Source organism: Psittacula echo (genome assembly GCF_963264785.1).
Source record: "Psittacula echo genome assembly, chromosome: 1".
Taxonomy (NCBI): domain Eukaryota; kingdom Metazoa; phylum Chordata; class Aves; order Psittaciformes; family Psittacidae; genus Psittacula; species Psittacula echo.
In genome coordinates this window covers 103,276,983-103,299,134 of record NC_137735.1, presented here as the reverse complement: position 1 = coordinate 103,299,134, position 22,152 = coordinate 103,276,983, and the positions used below count along the sequence as shown (strand labels likewise).

Genomic DNA, 22,152 nt, shown 5'->3' with positions numbered 1-22,152 from the left:
TAGAATTTGCTTATAGTGATGGTCAGCTGAATTTGTTCCCTTTCACTTTCCCTCGGATATGGCTCCCATGTATATAATAAATAGTTCAGAATTCAGCAAGAGTGAGAGAATATCAAGTTTCTTGGGTTTTGTATTGTTAGCATATAATATGAAAAAGAACATTGCTCAAAAAATAAATTCTAAGTCTTTGAAGAGACGAAAAAACCCTGCAGTATGTCAAAAGTAGGAGAATGACTGGTCTGTATTAGACAGTGCCTCTTGTGGAAAATTTATGACTTGGTCAAAATTAACTTGGTTTCGTTTAGCCTGTAGCCTGAGGAATTGGTTGTGAGTTGGTATCTGTCCCTTTCGCAGCAGGAAAAAAGCATGTTTTCATCTAGTTTTCATCTATTTATATAGGCAGATTAAGGAACTAGTGCTTAAACTGTTGTGTTAACACCTCATCTACTAATGAAAAATCTCATAGTAAATTTCTTTGAAGTTTAGAAGGATTACTAGTGGAATAACTTTTTTTTTTTAATTTTATTCTTAGTGATAGTTGTTCAGTTAAATAAAGTCTCCTAAGGATAACAACATTCTCCAACCTCCAAAGATGGCAGCTGTTGAAGGTAATCCAAAATTAGTATTCAATATGTTCGTTTTGCTATACTTTAGCTAACAGACACAATCACCTGATGTTATTGCTATTTATATGAATTTGATGTATGCAGAAAGGAGTGTGTGGAGTCTACGCTATTATATGTCAGATTTAAAGAAAAAGTTCTTTTACTGGATAACTTTTTATTGCTTAGATAAAAAGTAAAAGTAGGTTTGCCAAGGAAATTTCTTGTTTTTCAATAATTTGAAAATATGCTTAATATTTTAAGATACTTCCAGCTCTTTCCTGCTGTGCAATAGCGGGCATTTAGGAAGACAAACATCCCCATTTTTTGCCATTTGTAATAAGGATATCTTTTTCTATATCATACATTTTTGCTTCCATAAGCACATTATCATATCTGCTATGCTTGGACAAAAATGTTGTATTTTGTGGGGCAGTGGGGAGGAAAACGTTTCCTCTTATGCTTTTCTGACCTGGCTCTGAAATAGTGGCACCTGCTTGGCATACTGTGGTATGTGTTAATTACTCTTTTAAACCCTGGGGACTGGATTCTAGAACACAGTCCGTAATTCACACAGATGCATATTAGGATGTAAAGAGGCAAATTCTCACCAAAGATTCACTTGTGTAACCCAAGCTTTTGGGGAGTATTTGCATCAGGTTTTTCAGATGTGAAGAAGGGCTTGTGTTTGAAAAAGCTTTTGTCCTCTGTGTTCAAACCTTGACATTCAGCAGATTCTCTGGTTCTGCATAGGAGGGAGATCTGAGTGCATAAAATGTAGTTTTTTGCTAACATCACTATTTCTGCCTTCAGAAAACCTTTACTTGCTGAGGTTCATGGTGCTTCTCACATGTAAATGCTTTCTATTAAGTATCTTCTAATGTGCTCACCTTGGAATTGGCTGGAGTACTCATCTTCATTGTAGTACAGCTTTAATATCAGGACTTATGCAATATGCTTTTCACTGCTTAACATGCATCTGCAGAAAAGAAAATAATTTCAAGTGTTTCTGTGGAGAGGCACTGCTTTTGGGAAAGTGGATTGTAATATACTTTTTCCCTGTTTACCATTGCAGGCAATGGTAGTGTTGCATATCTCTAATACACCATATCGGTGATGACAGTTTACAGCATAGCTGTGTATATATGACCTACCAATATAAGAAACATGTTGTTAAGTCTTGCTAAGTATTTTTATATGGCATATGCAATATTATATGCTATAATCTCATCAGTGGGCGTGTCAGGCTTTCTTGTTTCTCTAGATGTATTTGGTTTGTTTTTAATTTTTATCTCAATCAACAAATCAAATAAAATATCATGTAAAACTGGGATTAACATGTTACTGTAGTCTCTATACTGCCTTTAACTTACTTTTCCCTTTAGTGCTGGAGGAGGTACTGGTTTCCATTGAAAATGAGCTGCAAGCGGTGGAGATGCAAATTCAGGAGCTTGTAGATAAACAGCAGGAGCTCATTGAAAAGAAGATGAGAATAAAGAGTCTGATAAAGCAGTCCTCAGGAGACTTGGAGGCAGGTGGAAGTAAAGACACTGAAACCTCAGCCGAGGCATGGAACAAAAAAGGTTTGCAGAGACAAAATTCGAATATTCTAATACAGAAGTAAACTAATTCAGTAGGGCAAAAATGTGTTCATACAGAATTTTGTTTGGGTAATGGTATTGTCCTATTTAATTTTGTTCAGCTGGGTGACCTGCCATCTTAATTACGCAGGGTAATGTTTGTATGTAACTCCCTGGACATTCCTAAATATTAATCTGAGTTCTTCTGGGCAGAATTATCATAAGAATGGCCTGTTATAACTGCTTTTATTCTTTTATTGTTGCAAAGTCACAACTTGATTGGATTTGCTGTAAGAATCCCAGCATAAATTTGGATATACTGCAATACTTATATTCCCTGTTTATGTTCTAAAAATAATTACTCTGGATCTTTTCAGGATTTGATAATAACAGTTTTGCTCTGTCAAAGTTGCTTCTTGCTGTCTTTGTGTTTCTTGCTTGAATGGGTAGGACATTGGTTGTGTTTGCCATGGGTCATGTAGCTTCATTGTGTTACCAAATTAATGCAAATTAGATGGATGCTGACTGCCAAAAGTAATGTAGAATACATTAGTATGGTAGAGTTAGTCCAAGTGGCAAGTGCCTCAAGGTGGTGTGAGGGCTACTGTTCTTTTGGAAGTGGTGTCTTTCAAGTTAAACATTAACTGAACTCCTGGATAGTTGGTGGGTCTTGACCATGTTATGCCTAGCCAGATTAAATTCAGTTCCTTTTACTATTTTTCCCTCTCTTCTATTTCGCTTACAATTTGGGAACACATTGTTAGCTTCTGCCTCTCTCTATCGTGTGTATTCTCCTTTTTTTTTTTTTTTTTTTTTAATTAAACTAGTTTTTTAGTCTAATACTTATTTGTGCTTGAGAAAAGTGTTCTGCATATGTAAGAATACTGACACTTTATAATTGCAGATTAATGCTATTGAACAAATCAATTTGTTTTGGATAGCTTTGTGACTAAATCTCTCCTATGCTTTGAAAGCTAACGTCTTTGCAATCAGATGCTGTGTACATGTTGAATAAGAGCTGTTGCTAAATTTGGTTCCAGTATAAAGCTGAGTGAAGTCAGTGGGAGGCTTTTCTTGGTTCCAGAGAGCCTTGGATCTCGGCTGTGCTCTTTGGAACCTCAAGTCCCAGAGTTAATGCTTGCGCTGCACATGGTGTAGCCTGGAGTTTCCACAGTTGTTCTGCGTTTTAATTTTAATAATGTGAAAATGGTTAATACTGTTCTTGATGCATCGTTTAAGTTTTTACAGTATTACGTCTTTAAATGAAGCAGTCTTTAGTGAAGAAAAGAATGTTGGGGTCATTATTTTGGGGATGATTAAACTTCTCCTTCCCCCCTTTTAAAATAAATGCTTATTATCAGTGAAATATATGGAAAAATGGTAGCCCTGCTTTCATTATACTATTTGTATTCACTGCATTTGTATAAGGGAGACCTTCAGACAACTGCTGCAGGTCTCAGTCTCTGGTTTTGTTTATTTTCAGGGTGGGCTTCTAATTTCCATTTCATTGTGGACTAAGCAGTTAACTTGATCATTAGCACTTTGAAGTGCTTCATCTGCTTGTGAGTGTTTCACACTAAATGTGCAATGAGAACGTTTAGTCTGGAGGTGGATTGTGTTTACATTTCATAGGGTTTTCAAAGGTCCGCCTTAGAAACTGGTTTATACAGACTCAGGTTGTGTGTGGCTTTTTGTGTACCATTACTGAATCTTTGAACACCTTTCCAGATCTAAAATTATGTTGCTTCCAGATTTAGTTATTGTATATGTAAATTGTCCTTCCTTCTTGTATTTTAACTTGTTATGAAACATGTTTTGCCTTTTTTTTTTTCCCTTAACAGATTTTCCATGGTATGAGAAGCTAAAAACAGCATTGCGGGGCAGATTTAAACTCCAGAAGTTTAGGTCCTTGCAACTTGAAACAGTAAATGCTTCAATGGCAGGAAAGGATATATTTCTTGTCATGCCTACAGGTGGTGGGAAGAGCCTTTGTTATCAGTTGCCAGCTGTCTGTTCTGAAGGTATGTAAGGGAAGAAAAGATCGTTTATAGACAACTGGATTTATTTTCTCCTTTTTGTAGTTCTTTGGAGAATGAACATTATATTGGTATGTAATATCACTGTATGAGAAAAAACAGCAAAGACTGACTAGAAACACTTGTTTTTCTCTCTGTTTATTTTCTCTGAATAATAGTAGCTTTGAAAGAATGTGCCTTTTACGTATGATTTAGCTTTAAATAATTTATCTATGTTCCTCCAAATACTGAAAAAACTTTTTAAACATTTGTTACTTTTCTTTTTCTTTCTTTCTCTTTTAATCAATGTACTGACTATAAGTTATCAAAGTATGAATATCTGTTATTTGTCTTTTCCATTCTAAAGTTTTAGCTTCAGATTATTTGGGAGAGCCTTTGTATATTCATTTTAAAAAATAAGTGTCCAGTTCTGGTCTTTAAAATATTTTATTTTTTTTAATAACCCATCCAGTTGCATGGAAGTTTACTTATTTACGAATATATAATTTATCAAAACCTAGCATTGCTTAGTTATACTGTAAATTAGCACCTCATGACACAGATGTGAATGCAACTTTCTGTGTTTTGTATATTAGTTCTTTCTCTGTTTATTGCAGCTCAGATGTTTGTGGTCTAGATTCTAAGAGAAGGTGCCAGGTCTTGGCCACCTGATGAGCAGTATCCTCATGTGGCCTAGCAGTCACTTGTCAGCTATATAGGAAGGGAATCTGCTACTGTGTGTATGAAGCTTAAGCTCACGTTTGGCAGTTCCTTCAGAACAGGACTGATGCATTAGTAAAACGTATTACAGGAGATATTTGTGACATCTCAACTGTTCAGTTTACACAATGACTGATTGTTACAGGTTTCACACTTGTGATATGTCCTTTGATATCACTTATGGAAGATCAGCTCATGGTTTTGGAACAGCTTGGTATTTCTGCAACTTTATTAAATGCCTCAAGCAGTAAGGTATGTTTAACTGCCACATCTTCATGGGTTTTGTGGTGTATGTGCTGGCATTGTGCCTCTGTGCATGTTGTTTATGGCTAATGAATGAATGGCACAGTTTCATCAGCTAATACCATTCTATCAACTGTGCTAAGATTCTTAAGAGGTTATTAACAATTCATAAGGGGTGGTAAACTGTTACATAGTATTTACCACTACTATAAGTCTTTGTAGAAGATCACTATATATAAAATATTAATTTTAATACTTGAAAAATCTATCACAGAACTTTGAAAAAACAAACCATTGAATATTTGTCTTTCCTTCATCATGTGGTATCAGTATTTTTCCAATAAACTATAATGTACCAAACACACCTCTGGTACTACAAATAAATAATTAGTAAAATTAGTAAATAGTAAAATAATTTCTTGTACACAACTGAAGTATTTATTGTTGAGTTTTCAAAGTGTTCTATCTTAAAGCAGGCTCCAAGTTTGGCACATTGCATCAAGCCACTAAACTATTAAAGCCAGTGTCATGTGCAAGTTAATGACCATGGCCTTCTGCTAGTCAGGAAAATATATAAAAAGTAATTGACTTACTGTAAAAAGTAATTGACTAATAGCAGACTGGGAAATAAGTTGCTTCTTGGTCTCTGGATCAAACAGCTTCCTATCCTAAAGTATGATAAATAATTATATTTAAAAGCCTGCACTGTTCAACATGTTACTAATGGACAAAAAAGTCACCGACTCCAGTCTTTTAAGTCTAGAAACTGAGTAAAAATCTGCAACACGCACCAGCCAAAGGGACTTTACATCCTCTGAATAGCCCCGTGAAATCTATTTATTCCATTAAAGGGGTTGGTTAAATGTGTTCTTGTTATTAAAACAAGAACACAAGACACTTATTCACATTACCTGTATTACAGCACATAGCTGGCAAGTTGTCCTAGTTTGTTAGCCCCTGATTTCTCCTTTTGTTTCGAACAGGAGCATGTGAAGTGGGTTCATACCGAAATGCTAAACAGAAATTCCCAACTAAAGCTCATTTATGTGACCCCAGAGAAGATTGCAAAAAGCAAAATGTTCATGTCAAAGCTAGAGAAGGCTTATCAAGCAGGACGTCTTGCTCGCATTGCTGTAGATGAGGTCCATTGCTGTAGTCAATGGGGCCACGACTTCAGGCCTGGTATGCTCATTAGAAATCCGGTTTGCAGTGTTATTCAGGCATCAGTACTGAATGAGGCTTGCAATAAAGCCAGGTGCTTTCTTCATGTGTTAAGCAAATGCTTAGTGTAATGCTAGTACCTGTGTTAGCTCAAGAACTTTAATGCACATATGAGTATCCTTGTCCAGGAGTTAAGTTCATGCAAATAGGGGGTGATGCCAATGTAGATTTTTCTGTCAGTATTCTGAAAAACTCCTAATTCAGTTTATTTTAATTGGAGCTTAATAAAATGAAAGTTTTTGGCTGCCATCTTTAATATGGAGAATACAATCAGCTTTAATCTAATGCTACATGAAAAATATGTAATTCTGTACACCACTTTGTAATACTCTGGGTGACAAGAGCTAGAGCATTCTGTAAATTCATGAGCTATGCTTTGATCACTTCTAAATGCCCTTGACTTGCAAGGGAAAAAAAGTGCACTTCAGTCTGTTTCCTGTCTTGTCTGTTGTAGAAGACTTACTTACTGGTTACTCTTCCTTTGCCTTTGAAAGAAAACCTGATTTGAAGCAATAGTGACCATAAAGTCAACCTTTGCAATTTTGTTAAAAAGTGGTGTCTGAGCAAAGAGCCATGCCAATAAATAGAAAATGTGGAATTTGTACCCCTGGCTGCATTTCTCTTCTAAGGCAGCAAGTGATTGTCAGTACTGAGCCTTTAGAATCTTTCCTTAGTACATTCTGGTCTGTGTATCCAAATTCCATATTGATTGTTTACTAGCAGAGCTGTGTTTACTGAGAAGTTGTTTGTAAAAACAGACCTGCAAAATAACCTGAATGTTCGTTAATGCGATGACACTTGATTTTTTCTAACTTTTTAAGGACTTCTATTTCAATATGCTTTGCCTTTTGAATTGTGGCGGTTTCTGTAAAACTCAGAAGATAAAGCATCTGTTTTGATAAATGCAGCCTTCTTATTACTTCATTTGGGTGTATAAATTAGTTCTTTAGTAAACTGATCAATAGTAACGCTTATTGCAGTATTACCCCATTGAATACTATCTACATGAATTACATTAATATCTTTTTTAACTTTGAATCTGTGGTATGTGAAATTCTTTCCCCTTTCTGTTTTCTTGCTTAGACTACAAGTCTCTTGGTATCTTGAAAAGACAGTTTCCCAATACTCCCTTGATTGGATTGACAGCAACTGCTACAAATCATGTTTTAAAAGATGCTCAGAAAATTTTGCATGTTCAAAAGTGCATTACCTTTACTGCTTCTTTCAACCGGCCCAATCTTTACTATGAGGTATGTCTTAATTTTCAATTATACATTTTAATAATAAATATCTTTTCAACTGAATGATGGTGTCCTTTCATCTCCTCATCTTGCTGAACTTGCTGTCATCTGCAGAGGAGCTTGGGCTGCTTTGTCTATGGTCAAGGCTTAGCAGATAGAACTGTGTACAGGGGAGAGCTAGATAACAACAGGCTTAGACTACTGCAACCTGTTGGAAAATATGTCATATGATTGCAAAACGTTGTGATTCATTGTGTTTTCAGTTTGGCCACAGGTTCTTTTATTGTTCTTCATGGGAAAACTTGTGGTTTTGTTTTTGTGTTTTTCTATGGACTTTTGAGATGTAATCTGACTGTGCACAAAGAGGATATAATAATTTTGGTTAAATGCAGAACAGTTGTTTTTATTGTACTGGAAGAAGTAGAATGAATAGGCTTGTTTGGCAGACTGTGTGCAACTTGAAGAACTCTGATATATGTATGTTGTATTTTTGAGGTTCGGCATAAGCCTTCAAATAATGAAGATTTCATTGAGGACATAGTTAAGATGATTAATGGAAGATACAAAGGACTCTCAGGTAAAAAGTTGTTTGTTTTTTTTTTTTAAAAAAAGGCATATTATTTTTGTATAATCTTCAGTGTTACAGGAATGTTTTTGAGTAATCCTGAAACTTGTAGAGAAACTTTACCTTCACCATACCTTAAACATCCAGCATTAGAAGAAATGAAATTTAATACCTTGAATAATTAGTCTTTTCATTCATTAGTGTTTAAATGTCTTTACATTTTGCTTACATATTCTGACGTATTGAAATATAATGTTGAAGTATATAGAGCAATGTTTGCATAATAACAGCAATTTTTAAGATTGTAAAAACAAGGCTTGGAAAAGGTTACCTGTATGTTCTTAAATCATGTGTTATGTTATTTAGTATCTGTGTGTCAAGATACTTACTATCTTTAGCACTTCTTTTTCACATTTGATCCGTAAGATTCATGTGTTATGCACCTAGAATGGGTGTTCGGTGGGGTGAATTGCACTTTTGTGATGAAAGCAGAACTGTGAAAGTTGGACTTTATGTAATCAATTAATTATGTAGTGCAAATAAAAGAGGAAAGACATATTACAAAGGCACCAGAACCCAGTTTTCCAGGGCAGCAGTCTCTGCCTGCTATGGAACTCTGTGTCTGTGATGAGCAACTCCCTGTGGACAAACTGCTAAGATGATCACAAATCATGTGGCGTTGTGTGTAATCCTTGATTTAGCCCAGGCTGACTAATGACAACAGATATATCTGAAACCTCAGGTGAGACATCATAATGAACAGCACCCCTTTACATGTGCATTAATAACCATTGTCCTCCTTGAACACAGAACACTTCTATGATTATGTGGATTGCTATACATATTTTCTCTTTAGCCTACAAGTCAAAGCCGATAATTGAAGTTTCCTTTATGGCTACCATACTGGAGACTGAATAGACACAAAGATTGTTTGCTGGGGTTTATTTATTTATTTTTAAGTTAATAAAACTTTCAAAGTTGTTTTTAAGTATTGGGGACTGTTTGCTGTGAGTTTTTTTAAGACATTACAATAAAGCATGTCTCACTTTTGTGCAGGAATTGTTTACTGTTTTTCTCAGAAGGATTCTGAGCAAGTTACTATGAGTTTGCAGAAACTGGGAATCAAGGCAGGGACTTACCATGCAAACATGGATGCTAAATGTAAGAGCAAAGTTCATAAAGGATGGGCAGCAAATCAGATCCAGGTTAAGTAGATATTTCTCATAGACTTATATTTTATTTAAACAAATTATGGTTTGATACCTTAATGGTTTCTTAATCTTTTTTCAGGTTGTAGTGGCAACTGTTGCTTTTGGCATGGGAATTGATAAACCTGATGTGAGGTTTGTAATTCATCATTCTATGAGCAAATCCATGGAGAACTACTACCAAGAAAGTGGACGTGCAGGTATTGTAGGAAATGGCTTTTGCAAAGCTGCCATTTACATTCATTAAACCAAAAAAAATTGCACTTTGATTTTAGTCATTTGTGCGAAGCCTTATCTCTGAGACAGGTTCCAGAGTGTGTAATGCCACCTTGCCTCTGTAAAGAGGCTTTGAAGCAAACTACCCAACCCTTTACTCAGCATTTGTTTCAATTACTTAATTTTTGTGGCATCTGTGGCTTATCAGAGTAATTTCATAACATGACATTGACTGATCAGATGCATGTTATAGAAAGGAGTTGGTTTTGGTTTTTTTTTTTTCTCCTTTGCATAGCAGCAGGGCTGTGTGATCTGCTTAGATTGATTCTGGATGATATCTAATTGCTGTATGAATTTCAGTAGCCACAGAAACACAAGTAGGATGGGGAGTCTGGAACAGGGAATTTTAAGGATTGATCAGTGTATAGCAGCACTAAATAGCTGTTACGGCTAAAAAAAAGTTTTGTGGTGTTTTGGTTTGGTTTTTTTCAACCTTGTGCATTATTTTTCAAAGATATTGAATCTATGTGGAGGAAAGCTTTTTAAGAATCTTGAGGGGCAATCAGTAGATTAACTATGGCTCTGTGATAGAAACTGGCCTTAATGTTGGCCTAAGAAGTACAGCAGTCATCAAAGTCTGTGGGAGTTTGCATCTGCTTATGCTATAGACTGGTTACTTCTAGGTAGTGTTGGAGGTGATGGGAAGTATAAGTAATGAAGTGATGAGACAAGGGCCATATAGGTGCTGCACCTTTTGTTTCACAATGTTTATCAATTTGGGATTAAAGCAAGCTTTTGTGTTTCTTATAACTATTTAAATGAGATTCTTGTGGGAGGGATTAATTAGGCACTGCTACTCGTTTGCATGAATGTACTACTTAGCTTATGAAACCTTCCTTTTTCCCTTTGACTGCTCATCCGTGTGAAGTAGTTCTCTTAAACGTTAAACTTTTTTAAAAGTTTAGGGGTTTTTAGGCCTTTTATGCTCTCTGGATCTTGTAAATAGCGGGTCGGCACCCATCAGCACATCACTGGGAGAGGTGGGCAGCAGGAAGGAAGAGATGATCTAAATTCAGCTATAGAAGGCACAGGTGGTTTTAAATGGAATGTCATACCTAATTGTTTCTTCATTTATTACCATTAATACCTAATAAGGTATTTGAAGCTCACAATGTGTTTTAAACAGGTAAGATTTAGGCTTCAAGATGTATTTGGCTAGGATTTTCCAAGAGGTGTTAGGGTGAGAAAGTAGTGATTTCCCTGATTTTCTGTATGATGCTAATATTTTATTTTGGTTGTTAAAGAGTCAAAATCTCCATTGTGAGGTATTTTCAATTTGCTTGATTCTGTATTTGTAGAAGACTGTTCTATTTTATTTCTAGTCTGTATCATGCTATGTTCTGGTACCTAGTGTGTTATGCTTGATACTCTGTTACAGTCATGGCCTCTCTATAATAGGGGCTGCAGAAACCCATGCAGATAAGAGTGGTATTTGTACCCAAAAAAAGCTCCACTTAAAATAAACCTCTTCTAATTTTATTTTTTTGTTGTTGTTGTTTTTAATGCATTGCAGGTAGAGATGACCAAAAAGCTGACTGCATTTTGTATTATGGTTTTGGAGATATATTCAGAATCAGCTCAATGGTAGTGATGGAAAATGTAGGGCAAGAGAAGCTGTATCATATGGTGTCCTACTGCCAGAATCTGAAGAAGTAAGTTACTGTGGTGATTTGGTTGCTTAGTTTGTAAATAGGCCAATTAGTGAGGTTTTTTACAGGGCATTTGAAAACAAACAAACAATTTAAAACACCCAAACAAAATAAGTAAAACCCAACAATAAATCAAAAAAACTCCTCCCTCCCCCCTCAGAACAGAGCCGGAGAGGGTTTTTTTTGCCTATTGTAACAGAGTCTTGAGTGTGGAGTTTGTGGTGTAGCTGCTCAATACATGTGCTGTTGCACATAACTGACGGTGTGTTGCTTGCCAGCTTCAGATAAAGTTCTGGAAGCAGTTATGCTGAGGTGAAATGTCTGTTGACAAACACTGTTTTGATTTCAAATCCCATTCAGAGTGAAAACTGGAATGCTTTGGGTTTTACTCTTAAGGTAGCAGTGTTCAGTGTCCGTACAGGAATCACATGTGCTTCATCGGCTGCACTGAGCTGTTTGGAATACTTCATGGAAAACACTTGTATCTATGTTGTGGGTAACTTGTGCATTCAGTGTAGCCTTTGTTGGCCCCAGACTAAGAATTAGTTCATATTCTTATGATTTTTTCATTCTATAGAAATTGCAGATTACTTTTCTGCTTTAACCAGTCTGTTCCTACAGTGGTGTTCACTATTACTGAAAGCTGCTGCTTATTCCTGTTAGCACAGCTGACAGGGAATACTGTGTAGCAGTATTTGTTTTCTGATTTTTCCTGAGATAATCCCTCATGCTTGTTTTAAGATATGAGCTGACCCAAGGGACCTTCTTTTTTGCCAGTTTCATGATTTATAACACAGGTGTGTATATATTTATGTTCTATAGTCCTTTGCTCTCTGTTCTTTCAGATGTCGCCGAGTCCTCATAGCCCATCATTTTGATGAAGTATGGGATTCTGCAAACTGCAACAAAATGTGTGATAACTGCTGTAGGGAGAGCCGTAAGTAAATTGTTTTTATAACCAGGGATGGTGACCATGGAGAAGGTTGGCTTAAAGAAATACCTACATTAGAGAAACTGTGAGCAACTCCCCCATCAGGGAGTGTGAAAGGGAGATCGACTGGTGGAGTAACTCCCTGGCGTGCCAGCAGGAACGGTTCCAGGGAGATACCCCCCAAAAGGGGATGGACCCCCTGTCCTCTCAGACAGAGGGGGATGGCCCGAGACAGCCCCTGCCCTGTAGCTGTCGCACAGAGGTAAGGGACCAAAAGGACGATGAGGGTTGGAAGCAAGTTCCCGTTCGGAACCGTGGGCAACCTTCCTCTCTTCCTGCCCTGCTTCCCCAGGTGCCCCTCCGTAATAGGTTTGAGGCCCTGGATCTTGATGGAGAGGTAAGTGAGGATGTGATGCAAGGCCGGCCTACAAGGTCACATAGGAAAAGGCGGTCGACTTCACGCCTCAAGACTGCCTCTGACAAGGAAGAAAGAAGGGTAATTGTCATAGGCGATTCCCTTCTGAGAGGAACAGAGGGCCCAATATGCAGAGTTGACCCTCATCATAGGGAAGTGTGTAGTCTGCCTGGAGCCCGGATCAGGGATATCACCAGGGCGCTCCCCAGCCTGGTGCACCCGACAGACTACTACCCGCTGCTGGTCTTCCAGACAGGTGGGGGGGAAGCTGCTTCCCGCAGTCTGAGGGGGATGAAGAAAGACTACAGGGCCTTGGGGCGGATGGTGAAAGAGTCTGGGGCTCAAGTGATCTTCTCCTCACTCCTTCCATCTTCCGGTGATGATGTGGGACTGAATGGGAAAATTCAGTCCATAAACAATTGGCTACAAGACTGGTGCTTTAGGCAAGGCTTTGGATTCTTTGATAACAGCTGGTTTTATAAGGCTCTAGTCCGGACAATGGCACGTGGGAAAGGTTTATCTCACCAAGGCAAAAGGATGCTGGGGCATGAATCAGCAGGGCTCATTTGGAGAGCTTTAAACTAGATTCGAAGGGGGATGGGGTTGTAACTGGGCTTGCCCCAGTGGGGCAGCACTCTAGAATTGATGGAGACCGGGAGGCCTCCTATAATCCTAGGGTGAAATTGGTGAGCTCAGCTCCCTCCTTGAAATGCCTATACACCAATGCGTGCAGCATGGGAAATAAGCAGGAGGAGTTGGAGACCTGTGTTAAGTCAGGAGATTATGATCTGGTGGCAATTACAGAGATGTGGTGGGACAGCTCGCATGACTGGAATGTGGTCATAGATGGCTATGTCCTTTTCGGGAAAGACAGGCCAGCCAGGCGGGGTGGTGGGGTTGCGCTTTATGTGCGAGAGCAGCTGCAATGTACTGAGTTCTGTCCAGGAACAGGGGATGAGCGAGTTGAGAGTCTGTGGGTGAGAATTAAGGGGCAGGCTGGCAGGGGTGATACTGTTGTGGGTGTCTGTTACAGGCCACCAGATCAGGGTGAGGAAGTTGACGAGGCCTTCTACAGGCAGCTGAGAGCGGCCTCACAGTCACAGGCCGTGGTCGTCGTGGGGGATTTTAACTTCCCTGATGTTTGCTGGAAGGACTACTCAGCAACCCAGCCACAGTCCAGGAGGTTCCTCCAGTGTATGGATGATAACTTCCTCATGCAAATGGTGGATGAGCCAACCAGGAGAGGAGCACTGCTGGATCTCATCCTCACTAACAAGGAGGGTCTGGTCGAAGCAGTAAAGGTTGAGGGCTGCCTTGGTTGCAGTGACCACGAGATGGTGGAATTCAGGATCTTGTGTGGTAGGACCAGTACAAGAGCAAGTAGCATTGCAACCCTGGACTTTAGCAGGGCAAACTTTGGCCTTTTCAAGCAATTGCTGGGGGAAATCCCATGGGCAAGGCTGCTTGAAGGTAAAGGGGCCCAAGATAGTTGGTTGGCATTCAAGGATTGCTTATTCCGAGCTCAAGAGCAGAGCATCCCAACACGTAGGAAGTCAAGGAAGAGGGCCAGGAGACCTGCGTGGCTAAATAAGGAACTGCTGGGTATGCTCAAGTGGAAGAGGAGAGTTTATAGGTCATGGAAGGAGGGGCTGGCCACTTGGGAGGAATATAAGGCTGCTGCTAGAGCATGTAGGAAGGCAGCTAGGATGGCTAAGGCCTCCTTAGAATTAAATCTGGTGAGAGGGGTCAAGGACAGCAGAAAGAGCTTTTTCAAATACATGGCAGATAAAACTAACACCAGAGGCAAGGTTGGCCCACTGGTGAACGGGATGGGTGCCCTGGTGACAGAAGATACAGAGATGGCAGAGTTACTGAATGCCTTCTTTGTCTCTGTCTACTCTGCCGGAGGCAGTCCTGAAGAGCCCTGTACCCCTGAGACCTCAGATGAAGCCCAGTCACTGGAGCTGTTTGCCTTAGTCGATGAGGAATGGGTTAGGGACCAGTTGATCAATCTGGACATCCATAAATCCATGGGTCCAGATGGGATGCACCCGCGGGTGCTGAGGGAACTGGCGGAAGTCATTGCTAGACCACTCTCCATCATCTTTACCAAGTCTTGGGAAACGGGAGAGGTGCCTGAGGACTGGAGGAAAGCAAATGTCACTCCAGTCTTCAAAAAGGGCAAGAAGGAGGACCCGGGTAACTATAGACCGGTCAGCCTCACCTCCATCCCTGGGAAAGTGATGGAATACCTTATCCTTGATGCCATCTTAAGGCATGTGAAGGATAAGAGGGTTATGAGGGGCAGTCAACATGGCTTTACCAAGGGGAAGTCATGCTTGACCAACCTCCTAGCCTTTTATGAGGAAATAACACGATGGATGGATGATGGCAGAGCGGTGGATGTGGTCTACCTTGACTTCAGCAAAGCATTTGACACAGTCTCCCACAGCATCCTCATAGCTAAATTGAGGAAGTGTGGTCTGGATGATCAGGTGGTGAGGTAGACCACGAACTGGCTGATGGAGAGAAGCCAGAGAGTTGTAGTCTATGGGGCGGAGTCCAGTTGGAGGCCTGTATCTAGTGGAGTGCCTCAAGGGTCAGTACTGGGACCAGTATTATTTAATATATTCATCAATGATTTAGATGAGGGAATTGAGTGTACTGTCAGCAAGTTTGCTGATGACACTAAGCTGGGAGGAGTGGCTGACACGCCAGAAGGCTGTGCTGCCATCCAGCGGGACCTGGACAGGCTGGAGAGTTGGGCAGGGAGAAACTTGATGAAATATAACAAGGGAAAGTGTAGAGTCCTGCATCTGGGGAGGAACAACCCCAGGTTCCAATATAGGTTGGGGAACGACCTGTTAGAGAGCAGTGTAGAGGAGAGGGACTTGGGGGTCCTAGTGGATGGCAGGATGACCATGAGCCAACACTGTGCCCTTGTGGCCAGGAAGGCCAATGGCATCCTGGGGTGTATTAGAAGGGGGGTGGTCAGTAGGTCGAGAGAGGTCCTCCTTCCCCTCTACTCTGCCCTGGTGAGACCGCATCTGGAATATTGTGTCCAGTTCTGGGCCCCTCAGTTTAAGAAGGGCAGGGACCTGCTGGAGAGAGTCCAGCGCAGGGCAACTAAGATGATTAAGGGAGTGGAGCATCTCCCTTATGAGGAAAGACTGAGGGAGCTGGGTCTCTATAGTTTGGAGAAGAGGAGACTGAGGGGTGACCTTATTAGTGTATATAAATATATAAAGGGGGAGTGTCACGAGGATGGAGCCAGGCTCTTCTCAGTGGCAAACAATGATAGGACAAGGGGTAATGGGTACAAACTGGAACACAAGAGGTTCCACTTAAATTTGAGAAGAAACTTCTTCTCAGTGAGGGTGACAGAACACTGGAACAGGCTGCCCAGGGGGGTTGTGGAGTCTCCTTCTCTGGAGACATTCAAAACCCGCCTGGACACATTCCTGTGTAACCTTATCTAGGTGTTCCTGCTCTGGCAAGGGGATTGGACTAGATGATCTTTTGAGGTCCCTTCCAATCTGTAACATACTGTGAACTTCTGTGAAGTGTGCTCATAATAGTGTTTCCAATGTGCAAATTTTGTTATGAACATCAGGTTTTGGTGACTTAATATTGCTGAGTTCAGGGTGTTTAGTAGGATCCTTTCTGCTTTTTGCTTGAGGCCAAACACTTTGGTATCTTTCAGGCTCAGCCATTCACCTGTTCCCAGAAGTGAAGCTGGGGGAAGGGGGAGATTGGCTTACCTGTTTTAAAATGATTCTGGCATGTGTCGGGGTTTGTTTCAGGATTTGTTTGGGTGTGAAAGCTTTATTTTGAGAAGAAGCCTCTTGTTCTCAGCGTGTGGAACTGTTCACATTTAGGCTGTGAGAATGCAAAGTTTGCATTGTCCTCTTACAGCTTGCCTGATAAAACCTCTGAGCATTTCAGTGCTGCGTGCTCATGAGACATACCTGTACAGAACAGCTGAGCACACTAATTCAAGATTTGGCCGTGTGTTAGTCTTAACTGCTCACTGTCTGTCTGGTGTGCACTCTTCCTTTGAAAGAAAGTTGGGATTGTAAGAGGGAAGGCATATGGGCCGAACATAGAGGGAACTAGGAAGATGAACGGAAACAAGATCTGCTGCATGGTAAAGGAGGATGGTTTCAGCAGAATGTGGTTCTGGGACATAAGTTCTTTCGCTGCTTTGATCACAACTGTCCTGGGCAGTGTTGGGTAGCTAGCTTAAACTACACTTTCATGGGTGATCACTGCCTGCTTTAACTGTCATTTTTGGTACCCGTCCAGAAAGCCATAAGTTTCTGAAGATGCACGAAGTATCTCTGGCTGGACTTCCTAAGTGTGAGCTTGTGGTTTAAACATAGGAATTCCCATCTAAATCTAGATAACTCTGGAAGGAGTGCTGAGAAAAAGTTGATCTTGGGCATCTCTAACTGGACACACAAAACCACCTTAAATTTCTTTGAGGACCAGGTGAATTCCTATAATATGTAAAAAATACCATCTTCTCATACCACATACCTGTTGTGAAGCGTTTGGATAATCTAGAGATCAACGCTTGAAAAACTTAGGAACAACTCTTATATTCAAAGCTGTTCTCATAACTAGACTTTATTTCCCTGTATACTTTTTTGGGGGGCAAGGTAAACAAAGACATTCAGCTTCTTTTTTCTTTATACAGTTAACTGCATCTATATAATAAACCTGTTTTTGCAAATTCATGCAAGTAACAATGTCTTCTTGTGGTTGGAAATAGGGCTTAGTTAAACTTTATACTGGATCAGAGGTTGAGAAGAGTATGGAGCTTGTACCCAAGACTTAAATGAACCATGTAATGAAATATAGTTGAAATGTGTCCTGTTAACTGCTGGTTTTACTCCCAGGGTCTCTTGATATCTAAGCAAGGTCTGAGGAAACCTAGCAGTAGTGCTGGGTGTTCAGTACTTAATTCTTAGTATTGGATGAGGCAGTTGGGTAATTCTATGCCATAATCTGATGATGAAGTAGAAGCATGATCATTATGTACTACATGGATGTGTTGGAGCTCAGAATAATTATTCATGATAAAGCTTATTTGTATGAAATTAATACTTTTTTTGGTCTCATTTTGCCCATAACTGTCTTGAGAGAAGAAATGTCTCACTTATAGTCTTCATTTCCTTTTTGCTGTCTAATATTTAATAATAAATATAATGGGTGAACAAAATGAATCCAGCTGCAGAGTAACATAGAAGCTACCTTAGAAATTTTACAGTTTGTAAATGCTTCTTTGAAATAATTTGTGTGGTTTGTAATGTTAAATCTGTATAAAAACATTTGCAGGACTGGAGTTTTAATAATGAAGTAGAAACATAAATACAAGTTTTGAGTACAAACAAATCCTAATTTGACAGAGGGACAGTTATAGCTTTTATCTGTTAAGTTATAGTTTGAAAACAAAACCAAAAAAGCATTACTGTTATATGGCACAAAGATATGTATTTATAGATATATGTATATATCTATGAATATATAAAGTGCATATATATGTATACACCTAATGTATATTATCTACATAACTCTAAGTAATTTGCTATTTAAATATTACTTCACTTTTATTTGTAGCATGTGAGAAAATGGATATAACAGGATACTGCAGGGATCTAATCAAGATACTTGAGCAGGCTGAACACATGAGTGAGAAGCTAACCCCACTGAAATTAATCGATGCGTGGTCTGGGAAAGGTGTAGCAAAACTGAGGGTGCCTGAAGTTACTCCACCCAAGCACCCTCGAGAGGAGCTGGAGAGAATCATTGCCCATTTACTGCTGCAGCAGTATCTGAAGTATGTAAGATGACGACTTTCTTTTTTATTTTTTTTAATATCTACTAGTCATTTGTCATTACTCTGGCATTAGGTCTGCATAGTATTATTGTATACATTCTGTAGTCTCAGTTTTAGCCTTTATTTCAGATGCATTTAATGTATTTAGAAAATCTCAAAAGATTACTGTATTTCAACTTCAGAAGGTTAAAACAGGAGTTGGAGGAGCATTTGAAATGCTCCATCTCTTGCAGTTTTAAAAAACTGGGGTCTTCTGTATTCAGGTGGAACCTTTAAATCTGCCGCAGGCTTCATTTTGGAGAGGTCTGCTGTTAATATGGAGTCTCATTTACATTCCATGGATAAGCAGAGTAAATGGGGCTGCCCAGATGAAGTCTTAAGTTAGAACAGGCTGGCTAATGCAGACTTATTGCATCTTTTTTTCCTCATTTTCCTCCATGTATTCCAACATACTGACATGTGCGTATATCTGTGTTTATCTAAAGTTCCACAAACTGAATGATGTTAAGTGCTGACTAGAGTCACTCTAAATTAACTGGCTGTCCACTTGGAAAGATAAAGGAGAGCCAACCTGCTATTTGGAACATCCCTCAGAAGGTTTAATGCGTCCCCTTTTCCTCCTGCATGGTCTAGCCTGACTTTGTCTCCAACCTTCCCTCATAACACTGGTTTTGTTTATGCAGGGAAGACTTCAGCTTCACAGCATTTGCGACAATATCCTACCTGAAGATAGGACCAAAGGCAGGCCTGCTGAAAAATGAGGCGCATGTCATAACTATAGAAGGGATAACAAACAAGAAAAGTGTTTACAGGGTATTTATATATATTTATATATACATATTTATATCTGTACTGACTTGCTATATAGGTATCTTTCCATCGTAATTTATTTTGATAGTTTGGTATCTGCTCAATATATTTTTCATAGTAATGCAATCAACTAGATTTAAAATAGACCTCGTAAATATCTTCTCTCTTGTGTGGGAATGCTGCAAAGAAGGAAAGCAATGCTAGAATTTGAACAGATTTGTTTATCACTTACAGGCCAAACCAACTCAATCTTCGAATTTGAAAGGAAGCAGAGAAAATGCTCAGACTGTTTCAAAGACTGTCCAAGATTCAGTGGTGAAGAAGTCACAGGAACATAAACGGCCTAACTGTGGTTCTAACTTAAAAGCAAAGAAGCTTAAGCTTCAGGCAGGTGGAGATGATCAACCAGTAGTTATTGACTGAGTTTCACAGACTACATTTAGGATTTAATCGTGTTCGCTTCTCCATGGACAATGCAGTGTGTAAGTTCAGTTTGTTTTAGTAATCTTAATTTTTTTTTTTTGTCTTTTTTTTAATAAAAAACCAGGGAAACAAGTATCTTTAAACCCCTCAATCTAGAGAAAGTCTAGTAGTCAAGGGAAAAATGCTACATAGCAAAATTATTGGTGCATATCTTATGATAATTACTGTATAATTATGTAAATAATTACCGTGTTGTCTTGTTAACTCTTTTGGAAGTGTAGTATATAGTAACACTATAGTAGAATCACACAGGCTGGGAGGGACTTGCAGAGATCATCTAGTCCAGTGTCCTCCTCAAAGCAGGTTCAGTTGAAACAGAGTGCTCAGGGCTGTGTCCAGTGAAGTTTTGACTGTCTCTAAGGATGGATATTCCCCAACCCCTCTCAGCATCTGTTCCACCATTTGACCACCTTCATAACTACCCCACTTCCCGCCCCCTCCCCCTCCCAAAAAAAAAAAAAAAGGCCATTTCTTAGAGCTAATTGTTAATTCCTGTATAGCAACTTGTCTGTTGCCTCTTGTCCAACCGGTATGCTCTTCTGAAAAGAGTCTGGTACCACTGCTGTTATGCTTTTCCATTAGTTGAAGACAACAGCAAGTTCACAACAATCATACCCTTTCTTTCTCCCTGGCTTTCTTCTTTCTTAATCTGGAAAGATTAAGAACTAGCTTCCTAATCATCCCTCTGTGCAGCCCATCCAGTCCTGTGGATTTGTGAATGGCCAGCTGTCTTAAGTGATCGGTGACTCCACCTTTCCATACTGCTTTACTCCCACAGACTGTTAGTAGGTTGCCTCAGGGACCTGGGAGGTCTGAGGGAAAACCATACCAGTGAAAATGAGGCAAAAAGTACCTCAATCTTTTCCATGTCCTATGTCACTAGCTCCCCTGCCCCTCTGAGCAGTGGGACTGTACTTACCTTACCCTTCCTTTTGCTCCTAAGGTACTTAGAGAATCTCGTCTTACTGCTTTTCGCATCCTTCGCTAGTTCCACCTCCAGCAGAGCTCCTATATTTCTAACTCCCTGTGTGCTCAGTCAATGTCTCTATGTGTTCTGGATATCCTGTACCTTCTACTTCCTTTCTGTGTTGGAGCTAGCTGAGTTCTCTGTGCGCCCATGTTGGCATTCTGCCATGCTAGCTTGACCTTCTGCACATAGGAATAAACTATTTGTGTTCTGAGGAGGTTGTGGTTTGGAAACCAAGCAGCCCTCCTGAGCCCCCTTGCCTTCCAGGGCAGTGTCCCCGGCATACTGACAAGCAGATCCCTGCACAAGCTGAAAAACTGCTTTTCTGAGGTCCAAGGCAATGGTTCTGTGATGTCTTTCTAACTCCTGAAGCTTAAAATCCTGAATCACACAGTCAGTGAGCAACATCTGGGATCTGGGCACCCAGTAAGAAACACCTGTCAATTTGTCCCAGTCAGGCTGGCAGTGAGAGCCTCTGTGCCCCCTGGAGGGATTCCTTGGTAACTGTTCTTCCTTCATTGTGTGAACACTTGGCTTGGCTTCAGCTGGCACCGATGCATCTCTTCGTGTGGAGTTGGTCATCCTCATCTTTCTCAGGGTGCTGTATCTACTCTGCAACAACAGAGCTGCAGGTGAAAAACGAGCCCTTTTGTGTTGCTGGAAGCAAGAGGTTTCCAGCCTTCCCTTCTGTGGGTGTGTTCAGCCACTGCTCCTGTGAGGGTAATCTCTAGGTTTTCCCTCCTTTGCTGCACAGGACTTGCTCTTTAGCTCTGTAGTGTCTCTGTGAAGACCTTGTCTCCTCCTGTTCCTCCTTCTTGCTGCTATGCTGGTGACTCACCTCCACCCGCTGCTCCTTCACCAGGAGCTCAGCTCTGCAGCCAGAGTGCAGCTCCTGCTCGTGAGGCTGCTGGTGCCAGCTCCAGTGAGAGACATCGGTCATCCAAAGACGCGGGCTGCTGGAGCATCCGTCCTTCCTCTGGAGCTACATGTGGGTCACAGTCTCTGCTGTGCCAGGGGCAGTTGCCCTGGCCCACTTGGACATCACCCATCACTGCAACTTTAAGCGGAGCAATGTGGCCCCTTTCTGCAATACTTACACCTGCTACCACATATTGTTGAGTTTCAACAGAGCATTGTTACAAGACTGCATTACTTCTGATTTACAGAGATTTTTGTGGAATATTGTATGTTTATCCCTCTAAAATATACCTGTTGCTCTTGGAATTGGATTTCTCCAGCTTGTTATTCAAATAGAAAATTACCACTTCTGTGATTTTTGGAAGTACCTAGATTTATTTTTAGAAACAAGATTACCTTTCTTAATCTCAGCTCTTTTCTTCGTAAAAGATAGATTTTGGGGGGTAAATACAGAAAAAAGAAAAAA

At 40.1% G+C, this 22,152-nt stretch overlaps 1 protein-coding gene across 1 annotated transcript; it reads left to right on the top strand.

Moving 5' to 3' along the window:
• Positions 1 to 414: 414 nt before the first annotated feature.
• RECQL (RecQ like helicase) lies at positions 415 to 21,955 on the top strand. The gene is made up of 14 exons (XM_080625971.1): positions 415 to 608; positions 1,988 to 2,185; positions 4,024 to 4,203; positions 5,063 to 5,169; positions 6,144 to 6,342; positions 7,465 to 7,631; positions 8,118 to 8,199; positions 9,244 to 9,392; positions 9,478 to 9,595; positions 11,185 to 11,323; positions 12,166 to 12,257; positions 18,289 to 18,508; positions 19,192 to 19,321; positions 19,553 to 21,955. The coding sequence occupies exons 1-14, from the start codon at positions 593 to 595 to the stop codon at positions 19,739 to 19,741; spliced, it is 1,986 nt and encodes a 661-aa protein (XP_080482097.1). The 5' UTR covers positions 415 to 592; the 3' UTR covers positions 19,742 to 21,955.
• Positions 21,956 to 22,152: the final 197 nt, after the last annotated feature.